The sequence below is a fragment of the Anomalospiza imberbis genome, chromosome 7, assembly GCF_031753505.1.
Source record: "Anomalospiza imberbis isolate Cuckoo-Finch-1a 21T00152 chromosome 7, ASM3175350v1, whole genome shotgun sequence".
Lineage (NCBI taxonomy): Eukaryota > Metazoa > Chordata > Aves > Passeriformes > Viduidae > Anomalospiza > Anomalospiza imberbis.
In genome coordinates this window covers 34,107,605-34,122,710 of record NC_089687.1, presented here as the reverse complement: position 1 = coordinate 34,122,710, position 15,106 = coordinate 34,107,605, and the positions used below count along the sequence as shown (strand labels likewise).

Genomic DNA, 15,106 nt, shown 5'->3' with positions numbered 1-15,106 from the left:
TCCTGTGTGGATAAAGAAGCAAGAACTGCTGCATCACTGTGCTAAAAACAGGAAAAGCTTTTCACAGAATTCTAGAATCAGAGAATAACTTGGGATCCTCATGAGGTCATCAGGTCCAATCCCTGCACAAAGCAGGGGTAATTGCCACGTTAAGGCAGGTTGCTGAGGGCCTGGGGAAGCTGTGTTTTTAGTATCTTCAATGATGAACATTCCACAGTACTTTGGGCCTGTTTCAACCATTCACCACCATCATTGCATTTATCCCCCTCCCATTTATTTATTTTTAATAATGTTGGCTCCACCTTCCTTCATTGTTCTTTAGAGAAGTTTTGCCTTATTTTTTAAAAACTCATCTTCTGGGGTTCTTCCCATGGCTGAGAGGCTGCTTTACAGGTCCTCTTCCTCATCCCCTCAATACCCTGTACCAAGTGCAAAGAACACCTCCCAGTGCATAAAAATCACCCTAAAAATTATGACTCACTTCAAGAGGGCAACTACCTTTAAAATGCATGTGTCCAGGTGGAAGGAAGGCTCATGAGTACAGGTGAGGCTCTTGCCAAAGCAAAACAAGTGACAAGGGACATCAAGCACTGACCTACCTTTACTAGCAGACGGATAATGTTGTGCTTCAAACCACAGTCAACAGCTACAACTTTAATTGGATTCCCTCTGCCATAAATCTTGACTTCCTATAAAAAGACAGACCATGTTGTAAATGACAGATCACACCCTGTCCCCAAAACACAGAGAAGATGGGCAGCAGAATAAATTTGCACCAATGTGCAGCAAGTGGTGCTTAACAATCAATGTATGTGGAAATCCCCAGGAATATTAGATTTAGTGCTTCCTTCAGACATTAGTGCTCCCTTCATCTTTCTGTGAAAGTAGAAATTATAATGCTGTTTATATACTGTTGATTATAGTGATACCTTAGGTTTTAAGCTTTTCTGTTCTGTGTTGGTGTGCAGCTTTATGTTAAGTGTTGCTAGGATCTTTTCAGAGGGTGGTGAAGACAAAACAATCCTATTCTAGCTGGAGACTCAAGGCCAATCTCTTCAAACTTCAGGCCCAAAGCATAAACAACTTGAAAAGAGAAGAGTGGGCAAGCAAGCAAGGAGGATGAAATTTCATCATTTGAAGCTATTAATTGGACAGTTAATTCCTATATGCAAATGGACTAAAACTTATTAAAATGTGAGACCTTGTGACCAAGCCCTCTTTTGCTTCCATCTTGGAGCCATCCAGACTGAGTGTGCCAGGGTGTGGCCTTTGAAGGCACTTCAATAAATATCCACCTTATTCCTCTTAAGTATGTCTAACCTCTGTTCCAGCTCCTTAGGGCAACAACAGCAGTAACGCAATTCCTAAGCAATCACTCATTTCCATAGCTCATGACAAGCTTTTTTCCTGTGTGTCACCTCATTAGCAGTGAAGCAAAAAGCCAGTTCTCACAGATCATTGCAGCCCAAGAGAAACAGGAGATGCCCAGCGAGAGACTTTCAGCTGAAGTGCAGTCCTCCTGCTGATGCCAGTGGAGCAAAGCTACAGATCCATCACATGGAACACCACACCAGCCCTCCAGTCCCAGCCAGAGCAAAGGACAGCACAGCTGGGGACAGCCTGTGAGTGACCTTCTGTGCATAACGGCACCAGGCCAGGCCTGTCACCGAGCATGGCCTATGTGCATATGGACCTGGCAGTTTTATCTCACAACTCCTCTTCCAGCTGCTGTTCCTTAACCCATTCCACAAAATAAATTGCCACCAGTCCGAAATCTGGACCGATGTGCTTTGTACACCCAGTTATCTACTGGTCACAGCCAGAATGGGAGAAAGTGAAGTCAAACCCCTGTATGTTATATGGCCTTGGTACTGTGCCATTGCAGACTTGCTGTCAGACAGCTCTAGCACTAATGTAAAGTTATTTATGGACAGCTTCTTTCTGAAGCTTGCTGAATTATTTTACTTGCTACATGACTGGAGGTAGCAGTTATTGATGTTACTCATCAATAAGCATATAAGGCTGCCTTCTTCCACCTAAAAGCAAACTCTGTGCTTACCTTCAGTTACACCCAGCTTCTGAAAGCTGATATTGACAAATGTATTTTGCCCTAAGTGGCTTTTCTCTTGGGCATCATGGAAAAAACAAGTTTGGTTTTTTTTTTCCTCTTTTACAATAAGTAATTCACTTTTAATCAGCTTCTCTGGCATCTGTATTTCACATCTGGACCTCCTTATGAAAAGAGACTAAAATCTATGTCCAATATGGCAGGTGCAGGGTGACAAACAGAATTTTTCAAAAGGAGAAATATGGCCAGCCAGAAGGAAAGACATCCCCTCAGCAGATAATTCAAGATGAAGTTTGTTAGCAGAATATTGCAACTCCTCCCCGTATGTTACCCTCAGCTCTTGTTTGAACTTTTATCTTTGCAGAGATTGAAATGCAGAGGTTTCTAGGGACGCCTTAGGATTCAGCTTTTATATTTTTCAGATCCAGTACTGCTTTAGTGTACAACTAAAACTCCATAGCCTGGCAGCTACTGTTCTCCTGTTTTATTCAGACAAAACAATTCCTTTCTAGGCCTGTAACTCAAGAACACCTTACTTCCTCAGGCCATGAAAAGTATAAATAAAAGTGAGTTGTGGGGGAACAAACTGGGGGGGTAAATGACTTCATTACCTGAAGCTGTAATTGGAGGCTTAACCCCTGATATGTAAATGGACCAAACTTATGTTACTATGAAAAGCTCACGACCACAAGGCTTCAAGCTGCCGCACATGAATCCCCAATGGTCCCTACTCCAGCCCTGAGGATGTGACTCAGCCCGAGCCAACAGTGTTAACATAGAATGGAGATTTTTGTGTGGGAACACACCTTGTAGTTCACATTACATAATCAGATGGCAAAGTGTCCTACAATCCTTTTTCAGAATGAGTAGAACCATACTGAACCTGGGTCTTGTTAGATCACTTCAGGCTTCTGATAAGAAGCCCTGCCTGACAACATCAATGGTATCTTCACAGTTACTGATACACAAGTGGATTCAGGTTCCAACAGTCCATAGTGGAAATGTATCACTCCACAGGGATTTTATGGGTCCTCTACATGCTGTCCTTCAAGCTTCTGGGTAGTGGGTTTAAAAATCCCAAGAACATTAAGGTGTTCAGTTCTCACAGAAACTAGTTTAGTTTCCTGTGTCAGAGACCCCTAAGAAAAACTCACTGTCCTTTCCAAAAGGGGCTTTTAAAGATCCCTCAATTTCTCACAATATCCATACTTTAAAAAAAATAACAAAATATTATGAAGCAAAGACCTCCTTCAAAGGTTCTCTTTAGCTGTTCTCATAACCAGAGGAAGTTGTGGGGCAACACTTCAAGGTACTTTAACCTTACTTTCAAAACTCTCCCCACTCAAATTAATTAGCTATGATTTGTTACCACACTTCCTTCAGCAGCAAGCCTGATTTTAGATGTTGCTGTCTCCACAACCCACTTGTCAACACTCCGTCCTGCAGAGACCTGACCTGTCCCCTGCATCTGGCTAAAAGTGTGTCTAGACAAAAACTAGACTGGGAGCTGGATCAGAGAACTGTTAAAATACATTCCTTCTAAAGCCAGAGGATTTTTCTCTCCTGCTCATGCATAGCCAATAAAAAAACTGTCCCAATCTGAAAGGATTATGTGAGAGGGCTACAAACCAGCAGGGAGAGCAAAATGTCCTGGTGGTACTAGTGCCGAGAACAAAAACACTATGTGGACCTGCATGTGTGGAGAGATGTGACCTTTTAGCTCAGACTGGTTACCTATCTCTCATCTGCTCTGTGACCCTGACAATCACATGCACCAAAAAAAAATCTCCACCAAGAGTGCTTGCAGAATACTGGCAGTTTTCCACACTCCTTGCCCTGGCCAGGCAATGTTAGCAAGCACAGTCTATATCACTAGCATTTAATCAAGGTGAGTAGGATATAATCAGAAAATCAATCACTCCTAGTGTACAAGAGATAAGCAGACTCTGGATCATACTGTATGCTGATTTACATGAAAATCACCATTTGGCAACAGATGGATTCTCATGTCCAGTAATTAGCAACATTAAACAGCTTACCTCATTTACAGCTTTATATGTGTTGTTTTTTAAGCCTATAAAATGAAGTTATAACCATAACGAGACCACCAAAACTCTCTTAATCTTATTGTATCTCCCTTCAAGAAGCTCTTTTCAACATCATTACAGTAATTCTGTCTTAGTAATTGCAGAGTTTAGCATCAGCAATCTTACCTGTTTCTGAGATACACAAAATGGCTCCACCTGCACCTTGCAATCCTAGATCTCAACACCAGTAAGCAATTGCCATCCTCCTGTGTAGCAGCAAGGCCCTGACTCAAAACACAGTGGAGGTGTTGGCATGAGCTGGGGAGATGCCCCACAGTGAGATTTACAAGGCAGCCTTTGTATTGCAGTGGCATCCCAGGAGGCCAGTTACTACTGTAAATCCAAGCCTGGATGGAGAGTGCTTCAAACTCCCCCTTGCTTGCTGACCATTCTGTTCAGGACTGCTTTTCCCCCATGCCATGAACACACTAGCTTGTGTGCAGAACAGTACACAAGCAATTCTTGGCAGAGGTCTTCCAGAGCCTCACTGATCTTGAAGGAACTGCAAACACCATAACAAGCATGGAATTTACAAAAGGGACTCATACGCTCGGTTCTCACTTCTTAATGGGATTGAGCATCCAGGGCACTCCTTATCCCCCAGTTAAACCCCCAAAGGGTCCACAGTTTAAGACATTGGGACTTGCATTGGTACAAGAATCATTACTATTTTTAGTATTGGCCTGGTTTCCTACATCCCTGTCACAGTTGAGACAGCCACGATACACAGAGTATCACCACATAATTTCAGAAAGCTTCAGCCCATGCAGAGTAACATCAGGGCACTTCAGAAGGCTGCAAGGGTCTGCCCTTCTTGTTCTTCAGCCCAGCCTTTTATAGCCTCCTGTTCATGCAGTGCACCTGTGTGCCCTCTGTTCCCTTTGGTGGTTGCTCAGTGCACCTGGGCACTCCATGGCTCATTGCTGTCAATGCTGCTCACCTGCTTCTCACAGCTGTGCCCACTGGGGATGAGGCTGGGCTGCAGCCCCACTGCCAATCACCATGAACTGAGTGCCACGGCACAGCCCCACTGCCAGTCACCACAAACTGTGTGCATAAAGCACGGCCCCACTGCCAGTCACCACAAATTGTGTGTCTACACAACCCCATGATTTCTAATGTTCTTCTCAGCTTGTAGTTGATCACTATTTTCATGCCCAGATAACAAAGTAAAAACTTCGCTGCAGTCTGTTCAGATCCATGGGCACAGCAGCTAATTCCAGTAATATTAGATGCAGAGGATTCCTAATGTGGTCCAGCTTTGATATCTAGAAATCTCTTCTGGAATCACCCCAACAAAATTAGGCCTGAACACAGATTATCAGATTGTACTGTGATGTTTCCTAATTTTTTTTTAAGGAAAGCAACCATTCTTTTTATTAATTCTTTTTCTGTTTGAAAAAATCCACCATATACCAGGTCTAACTGTATCCCAAATATTTCTCTGTCTTTATAACACACAATCCTCTGATCAGAGTGTGGTTCGGACCACATTCACTCAACACAAACCATTTTTTTATCTCCAACACTGCACCTAAGGAGCCACAGGGATATTGAGAAAACAGTCCAAAGGTCTAGAAAAGTGCATGGTTTAAAAAACCTCTCCAAATTGTTTGTTTAGAAAAACTGGTTGATCCCCAGAGCAAATGAGGAGCAGTTACTACCTGGAGTGTACAGCCCTAATACTGTGGAAGAACTTCTCACCTTTGTTGAAACTTCTGCAATTAGGTTTTGCTTATTTGGGTCTACAAACTCCACAGGTTGACCTTCAAACTCAATCTTCCCAAGTACCGTGCCCTGTGGAAATGCACCAGAAAAAAAAACAAAGCATGAGCAAAGGAGAAGCTGTGAACACTGGGATGAGGTGTTGACAGGCCCAGCAACCAGAACAGCTGTTTAAATATGGGGTTTTGGCAGTTTATAACCATTTTTAGCATTTTCAGAAGTTTATGAGCCTTCCTCAGTATAAAAAAACTGTTTAAATCCCTTCCTTCAGGGGAGAGACATTAGCAGCAGTAATATTTGTTAATAGGCAGTCTGGCAAGCTGTGTTGTGACATGAAATTGAGTTGTCTTCCAAGAAGATCAGAATCCAGATCCCCACATAAATGTCATGTAGATCTGGGAGTAATCCACAAAGCAGTTTGAAGATTTTTTGGTTTTGGAAACCCACTGTGAGGTTTTCAGCTGCCTCCTGTGGATAGCTACAAGGCAGCAGAACTGGTGTAAGGCAAAGCTATGTAGGAGGCAGGCCAGCCCAGCTGTTTTCTGAATTAGCTGTTAAAAATAAAAGTCACCTCTAGCAAGCCCTACTCTATGTTGCTGTTACTCCCTGGCAGAAGCTAGGACACTCTTGTTCTACCAGCAGCAGCTCCTCCTTCTCATTGAAGTTCTCAGTGGAAAAAAAAAATCCCTGCTTTGGCTTTGCCCCACTCCTGAAGTAAGTGGCATTAATCTAGGGTTAACCTCTTCTTAGCATGGGAACAAGGTGCGCATTACAGAACTTTTCAAGGATGGAAGGGGAAAGTAAAACAGAGGAATCAATGTTTTGTGGTAAATTTATCATATCCCACTTTCACAATCAAGCACGTTAAACTCAGCTTGCTCTCTAGATATTACACCAGTATTCACACTGGGATTGCTTGTTGGATTTAGTGATTCTCCTTTGAGATACTTCCCTGGCTTGCCATACATTAAGTATCCTTGCCATTTCTCTAGGGCAAGCAACAGCCAATATCTTGCACTGCTGTGCACACTAATAAGGGCAAGTTTTAAGGACAGTGTTGCCCCTAACAGTGGCTGACATCCTATGTCTTCTTGAGTAGCACTTTACACCAAAAGCTGCTCTACATGAAGCAGAAGAAAATCATCCTCATCTTCAACAAGTCCTGTTCTTGGAAACGAGGGTCCTGAGTGGTGCTTGAGAGCCATGGTTCTGAGTGCCACCATGCAGTGACTTCCATAAATGCTGATGACAAAGCTCCTTGCTCTCAGCCAAATGGTGCTTTGCATTTACTTGCAGTCCAGCTTAACAAGTCATTGATTATTTCTGCATTCATCATAAGGAGGCCCTGTTCTCACCCCCAGTTTTTATAGAGACAGGGAGTGAAATACTAAGTAGTTTTTTTCAACCTGAGAAAACAGGGTGAAGAGGTGACATTATGCACTTTAAGAGCCATACAGCAATACCACTCAAAGTCATGGTATAATGGGATGCACTACCATACACTGCTAAGTTACAGGACAAACACTGAAAGTATTAACTTTGGATAAAAGGAACAGTGATCTATTATGCCTTAAGAAAGCAGAAACTATATTGCCATTTTCTATTGTAGTAAATTGTACTTGTTTGCTATCTGTAAGAGCAGAACTCTGCCAAATCTTCCTACAAGAATTCACTTCTACAAATATTCCTTTATTCAAGCTGAGCCATTCCTGTTTTGTTCTGTGGAATGAAAGGGGGCATGGGGTGGGCTGCAGACTGAAAACTGATCACTTAAAGAAAAGAGCAGCTTCAAAGAATCCATTAGAAAATAAGAGCCGGCAAGGCAAATTTACATGCAGACTGGCTTTGATCACCATTTCAGCCAGTGTGAAGTGTACCTTCACATTAACCTTCACTCCATAACATAATCCTACCCATGACCTTCAATTGTCAGCTCTTGGAAAACAGAGAAAAGTAATGACTACTGAAAATAATAGCAGGCTTCAGCCAAAGAAAACCAGGTTAGGAATACATCTTGGATGACTGTAGGCATTCCTCTGTCTCAGAAGGACCAGGACAATTTCCACCAATCAAAGGTGCCACTGTCTGTGAACGAATACCCACAATATCTCAGAGATTTGTGGTTCTCTTTGACTGTTTCTGAGTTAAGATGTGTTTGATATTACCACCTATTGTTCTGACACTACCTGAGGCCTTTCATTTGCATCACCTTGTACTGGCTCACTTGTGCAGGACAGGAAACCCAGAGCAGAGCCAGGGAGAAGAGGCTCCTTGGAACAAGAGCATTGCCCAGCAGCACAGAAGCCTTTGGAATAGCACATGGATCTGAGCAGCATCTGAAGTCAAGGTAGTACAGTGGTACTCCAGGTTTGGAAAGGGCCCAGCATTGACCTTGCTAATGCAACTGGATCAAGGGAAACAGATCATACCTTGTCACGAATTAATTTGGATAGCATTCTGGTATCAATCCCATACAGTGCAGGCACCTGAAGAAAACCCAAGGATAAGTTAGAGAACAATCACCTAAAAAAATGGAAAGAAGACAGCAGCCAGATCACTTTTTGAGAACATATCACAGAATCATAGAACAGTTTGGTTTGGCAGACACCTTAAAGCTCATCTTGTTCCAACCCCCTTCTACTAGACCAGGCTGCTCACAGCCCCATCCAGCCTGGCCTTGTGTTAGGAGCTCAGGCTCTCAGCAGCAGTCTTACCAAGGCTGCTCTTGAGTGCACTCTTCACTTCTCCTCCTTATTCCCACTCATAAATAGCTGAGATGTTCAAATCTAGTTTCTGCTCTAAAAAGCACAAAATAAAGAGCTCATCTTTCCATCCAGGCCAGTTCTCACTGTGCTATTACATCTAGACTGCTCACCTGTTCTTCTTGCAACCACTCTCCCAGGCTCCTGGTAGCCTGCCAGTGGCTGTACTCATTGCTATAATCCAGCACCAGTAAACCTGAAACCTGTAGAGAGGAGAAACATCATTTTGCACTGTAGGATCACCTTTGTACTTATTCCCTACCTTCAATTTGCACTATTCATTCACCATAAACCATATTATGGACAGACTTCAGGCTAGCTCATGACTGTACCTGGGCATTTTGACCAGGAAATCCATAGAAGAATGTGGCTTGGTAACCAAAGCTGCAAATCACACTGAGTTGATAAAACACTTCTCATCAAAAGAAAGAAATGGAAATTTAAGACAAGATTAAATGTTTTATTTTGATTCTTTTTTTTAATAAGAAAACTTTTCACTTTTAAGTAACTTTTCATTTCAAAAGTCAGCTTCATTTTTCAATGGAGTTAGTGTATAAAACAGTTATTTTACCTCAGCATAGATACTTCCGAAGGCACGTGCCTTAGTACAGAAATCAAGCTGGAGTATTTTTTGCCACCATTCCTCCACAGGACAATATCCAGAAGGAGAAAAAGAAAGGTTCAATATCACTGCTTCCTGCTATGAGGGAGCCAGTAAACTCTTACACGCTCAGGGCACATTAGCTGCTGGGCACAGCCCTTTGATCAGCACTGCTTCTCCCACTATTACCTTGATCCCATCAGACTCCAGAAATCTCCTGAGGCCCATTTCATCCAAAGCAGCCGTGTCAGGCACTCCACCATTCCCAACTATGGGGTTAGCCAGGGTAAGAATCTGTCCTTTGTAGCTGGGGTCTGTCAAAGCTTCAGTGTATCTGGGTGAGGAAACAGTAGAAGAAAAATACATTCGTCTGGAGTCAAAAGGAAAACAAAAGAACCAGTGAAAACAAGGCAGGTCTCAATTCCCATATGACAAAAAGACAGAAATGTGAAGATATTCTCAGAATAAAAGCAAACACATCTGTGAATATGCGCTGACTTAGCCATTTGTGATTAAACATTTCACACGGAGAACAAGGAAAGACTTTGGCATCTCATTTAAGAAAAGCACAGAAGCGATCAACAAACTCAGAGTCCTTTGATTTAATATGAGAAACAAGTACAGGGAGGGCAGGGAGATCTCAGCCCTGCACAGAGTATCACTGGACCCTCTGATAACAGCTTGTCCTGGCCTGTCCCTGGGCACACCCCTGGGCAGTGCTTTGCCCTTGCTGTGCCCTGCCCTCCACGAGCTGTCAGAGCTTTCCCCTCGCAGTGGCAGCAGAAGGCTCCAACTGAAAAGCCAGCAGACAGCAGAGCTGTTTGCCCAGGCTTTGTCCCTGCCACACTCTGGAGCTTGTCCTGGGATGCTCAGGGCCGTAACTGCTCTTTTTGTGGGGAGGACATAGACAAGTCCTTGGGATTCCTCATCACTACTCTGGGTCTTTCTCTGCCACCTGCACTGTCAACAAACTCTGCCACAGTCCCACTTCTGTAGTTTCTCCCAGCAGAGTCCTGGCATCTCTTCTAGGCAATCTCCATGTTCCCACCCACAGAACACCATTCATTTCACCTGACAAGACTCCCAAGTGCTTGGAAGCTGGCTTGTGTATCCCTGAAAAAGGCAAGTTGAAGACAATGCTTTGGGATTCAGCATTCCAGCCCTGGTCAGAAGGCCCCAGAGCACATCCTATCATTAGCCCAGGCAGAAGCCTGGCAGTCTGTCAAGCACCTGCCTGAATGCCCTTCTCAGCAAGGACAGATCTAAAAGCACACTGGAACATTCTTCTGCAGCAGAGGACCAAATCTAGGATTCCACAAAGTATTACCTCTGACCTAGTAGATCCAGTCCCACTTTCAACCACATATAGGGGGACAGGGCAAATTTGGTCTATATGCTCCTATTCTTCAGCTCCAAATTAACAGACAGTCCCTCACTTTCTCCCTTGTTCTGTAGTATATTGTTGCAAATATCCCTTAAACAATTATTGTCTTTCAACCCAAAACCAGCTGTAATTTAGCAACAGATGAAGTTATCCCCACAAATATTGAGCCAAATGCATAAATATACTTCAGGATGAATCTGCCCTATACAAAATATAATAAATTATTGTCATTATTGTTTAAACAATACATAATTGGCAACTCCAGCCACCTACCAGATATCAGCAAGTCACATAAGACATTTTTATGGAACACCAGACTTACAGCCAGAAGATTAATTGTCAAACATTAGGAAACTCTTCACAGAAGCAGGACTGGCTGTCAGCAGATACAGACAATGAGCACACCAGCCAGCTCTGAGAAATGACAGGTCGAATAAACAATGGCCAGGATATATTTTCAGGTAAGCCTGTCCTGATGTTCAAATCTACATTTGCAGCTGCAGGCAACCAACCACACAAAGTGCAGTGTGATCCCAAAACTGCTGTAGGTACCAGGCACACAGCACATGCATGCTGGGCATCGTTCTCTCCTGAGCTAATCGGTTATGCCTCCAAAAGACTACTTGTTACTGACAAAGCTAATGTCATTAACCTTTGCATGTCATTTGTGGTCAGCAAACAAGGACAGAGCCATTGGGTCTGGGTGGGGTGTGCAGGCAGAGCTCAGACAATGCCCAGGAACAATGCCATGTGGAGCACAGAGGAGCAGATGGAAACACCAGCTCCAAAGGTGCTGCAAGGTCTAATCTTTGCTGTGCCTGCCCAAAGGACTGCCTGATTTCAGTGAACTCCTGTCAACCCATTCTCTCACTAGAATATCATGGGAAACACACATTTATTAGAGATAAACACCTTCATGGAGCCATTTCAAACATGGGACATTTTATGGGTTGTAACTCTTCTTTCTTAATTGGAAATCTCATCTTTTTGTTCCTATGCCAGACATATGGCTGCAACAGTAGGCTTATTTTTTTTTCAGCAAATGCTTCTGAGAAGTTAATCCTCATGCTTTTCTATCAAAAATGCAACATTTCACCAACAAAAGAGTGTTCTTGGCCTTCTATTCTAGAGTAATATGTCAACATTTCAGCAAGCTTCAGCTGCCTCAAGCCTGAGAGCTGTATGCACATAAAGTGCTTTACCTCCCATTTCTATACCATGAATCAGAATGAGGGAGTCCAGATGAGGACACACAGTGCAGAGCAGCCTGTTAATCACCCCAGGACAGAGCCCATGCTGACCCCACTCAGCACTCAGAAATACCCACTTCACAGAAAGCAGGTCTGAGGCTTATCAGCACCCCTGCACTCACCTCCTGCTCCCTCTCGTGACAAACTGCTGCATGCCCCAGCAGCACCTCCTTTACCCTGGCACAGCCTCTTCCTGTGCCAGGGAGAAGGGACAGCTGGGTTCCTCTGGATACCCAGATCTCGATCTCTGTGATCAGGAGCAGGAGGTACAGCTACAGGGTTCCTCTCAATGGACAGCAATCCCTGGACTGGTAAGGGAATCTGCCACCTTTATGTTCTGCAGCAATGGTGCAAACTTTTGTCTTCCATTTCTCTGAATCAATCAAGGTCATGTTCTGTATAGGGTGCTCTGAAGATACTACCTTACATTTTGAATGTTTTCTCCATGCCCATATGCTCCCCAGCACAGAAGAGAGCTATGTCACAGCATCCTCTCCAAATGATTAGACAATGAACAAACACAACTTCTACAGCCACAGTAACATGTGGAGAGGAAATTAATCCTTCAGGTCCTCCTTGACTTTTGTGATGTGCCAAGATTTATGGCCCATAATCTATCAATGAGAAGAGAACTCTGGTGCCCTCCATCATTCTGATCTATATTAAACAGTGGCTTGTTGGCAGGTATATTAACACAGCCAGTAATTAGTGCTGTCAAAATGCTTAAATAATTGTCTCCTAATGCAAAACTCTGCAAACTGATTCCCCTCTGCAGCAATTTAACATTCTCACCAATGGTATCATTTTAAAACTCAACCTGTGAGTACTGAGCTCACCAAAGGAGAGCATAATTTGGGGAACACAAAGCAATGAGCAAAGACAGCTATGAATGACTGCAGAAGAAGCTCAAGCATCAACAACTTCAGAGATGTCTTATATCCCCAAGGACATGTCCCTGTCCTTACCAAAAACCCCATTCCTCTGGCCAGATTCCCTCTGCTCAAGTAGTCCATCAAAAGCTCTGGCAGCATTTGGCTGCCAACCTAAGTGAGCCATAGGTTTCTACCACTCAAGAAGACAGAAAATCATACTAGGTTAGGCATTAATCTGATCCTGCCCTTTAGCTGAAAAGGCACAGAATGCAAAAGCATGCTTACCTGTGGTACGAGCCAACAAATTACAATAAAAGATGGGTCATAAAGGTGACCAACCTGGGGTTTAAATATTTTGCACTCAGAAGCCAAGTTCCATTACCAAGAAGGCTGCAGATGCTTCAAACCTCTCTAGCTGATCTGGGCACTGGAGGGAGAAGAGACAGCTTCTCTGCTCTGATTCAGCAATTCAGTAGGAAGTGATCAGAACCCTATGTATCTCATTATCATTAGATCAGCCTTTAAAGGTGCTTATCACCACAAATGCTTTGGCACAAGAGGTCTGCCTGAGACATCATCATTAATTCTCTCCCTCTCTGTACCTCTGGACTACAATGTAGCCTTACATAGAAAACTACTTGCTTGGATCAGGACCCTATGAGCTTGGAAAAAGCAGCTTTCACAATTCAACAAGCTTCCAGAGAAGTATTGACACTTATATGTCATCTGCTGTTGCCTTACCCAGAGAGCCCCGTGTTGAACACAACTTCCCCTGCTGTGGAGGATGGATGGCCAAAAGAATAGCCCTTCATCTTCATCCCATCTTCCAGCACCAAGTTCGCTGTCTGCACCTAGAGAAAGGCACATGAAGAGACTCAAACACAGGAGGAAAGGCTTGATGATTATAACACCTAGGATAACACCTAGGATACCTGCCTTTCATGCCTAGCACTGTAACCTAGATGATTATAACACCTAGGTAACACCTAGGATACCTGCCTTTCATGCCTAGCACTGTAAGCATTCCTGCCCTTCTCCCACTCCCAGCTGCCAAGACATTACCTCTTTTACTAGCCTGATGGCTTTTTTTTTTTCTAACACTTAGGAAAAATTGTTACCCTAATGAGCTGGCAAACCTCACTGCAAGCAGAGCACGTGCTGCTATTACTGTGGGATCACCCTTCCCTATGCCTTAGTTCATTTTTTTCCACATATGACATCTTGCAATTTACCAACATCATAACCCTGTAGGGAAAGGATCACTTGCCTCCTCAATGTTTGCTCAAGGCCTGCTGCTGGCTTTGCTGGCTCTCATCCAGCTCTGACCTTTGATAGGTGCTTAACTTCTGGTGCAACCATACAGCAATGCCACTAAAAATAGGTGTGTGCTTAGTTGAACTGATGTCAGAGAGCAAAATTCAAAATAGCAGCCTATTCTGCTGTAGGACACTAGACCAGAGGAACTCATGGATCAGATGAACGCTCATGGTCTCAGTTACCTCAGAGACAGGCATAAATTGTCCCAGAAGAATCAGCTATGAAACAAGCAGCCTTGAGGAAACCATACCTCTTCCAGAAAGGGTTCAGCAGAACTGAGTCCCACACAAACTGAGGGATCCCTTCCAGGCTTCATCACTATTTTACAGCCAAGGCAAGTGGGACAGAGTGAGTTTTACAGAAGTCCTTACGAGATTCATAGTCACAACTGGGTCTTTGTACATATCAGACTAAATGTACCACCCTTTTTGGCCCCACTTGGAAATGAAACCTTTCTTATCCTGTCCAGGCACTGGATGGGAAGCCACCAGAGAACTTCACCTTCTAATAAATAAATAATGACTACCTGCACAGCAGAAGTGACAGAATGAGTTGGGAGATTCCCTCAGACAGCAAGATCACTGGTGACATGCAGAGGAAGAGAAAGAGTAAGCAAAGTTGCAAATAAATTTGCCAATTAATTCCTGGCTTAAAAGAATTTGGACAATGAACTTTCAGGACCCCAGTAAACCTCCACTTCTGGAAGTCAGGCACAGCTGTCTCCTAGGCACAGTCAGAGTGACCACCAGTGCAAAAATCCCAGTGGTCTGTGCCACAGGCAATGTGCCAAGTGTGTCCACAGGAAGCAGCTCTCACCATGATTTAGCTTCATATTGGTTTCTTTTACAGAACTATTCCTCTTACTGGGATTTTTAAAAGAAAAATCAAGATCAATTTGCTGCAGAAAGGAGCTGGAGAGCTACTTTCCATTAGCTGTAAATCAGATGAACAATCACAGCAAGGAGAAATTTCATTCTCAGTATTGAACATTTTGTAACCATCATGACAAACATTCATTTAGAGCCCCTCTGCAGTTACAA

General features: G+C 43.5%; 1 protein-coding gene across 1 annotated transcript in view; it reads right to left on the bottom strand.

Annotated features, from left to right (window-relative positions):
- The window catches only part of CPS1 (carbamoyl-phosphate synthase 1), a 101,492-nt gene that overhangs the window by 72,377 nt on the left and 14,009 nt on the right, over positions 1–15,106 (bottom strand). The window contains exons 3-8 of the mRNA XM_068196475.1: positions 13,491–13,600; positions 9,433–9,577; positions 8,756–8,845; positions 8,310–8,366; positions 5,860–5,952; positions 600–689 (exon numbers count right to left, since the gene is read on the bottom strand). Coding sequence (XP_068052576.1) covers positions 600–689; positions 5,860–5,952; positions 8,310–8,366; positions 8,756–8,845; positions 9,433–9,577; positions 13,491–13,600 — 585 coding nt within the window. The remainder of the gene's footprint in view (positions 1–599; positions 690–5,859; positions 5,953–8,309; positions 8,367–8,755; positions 8,846–9,432; positions 9,578–13,490; positions 13,601–15,106) is intronic.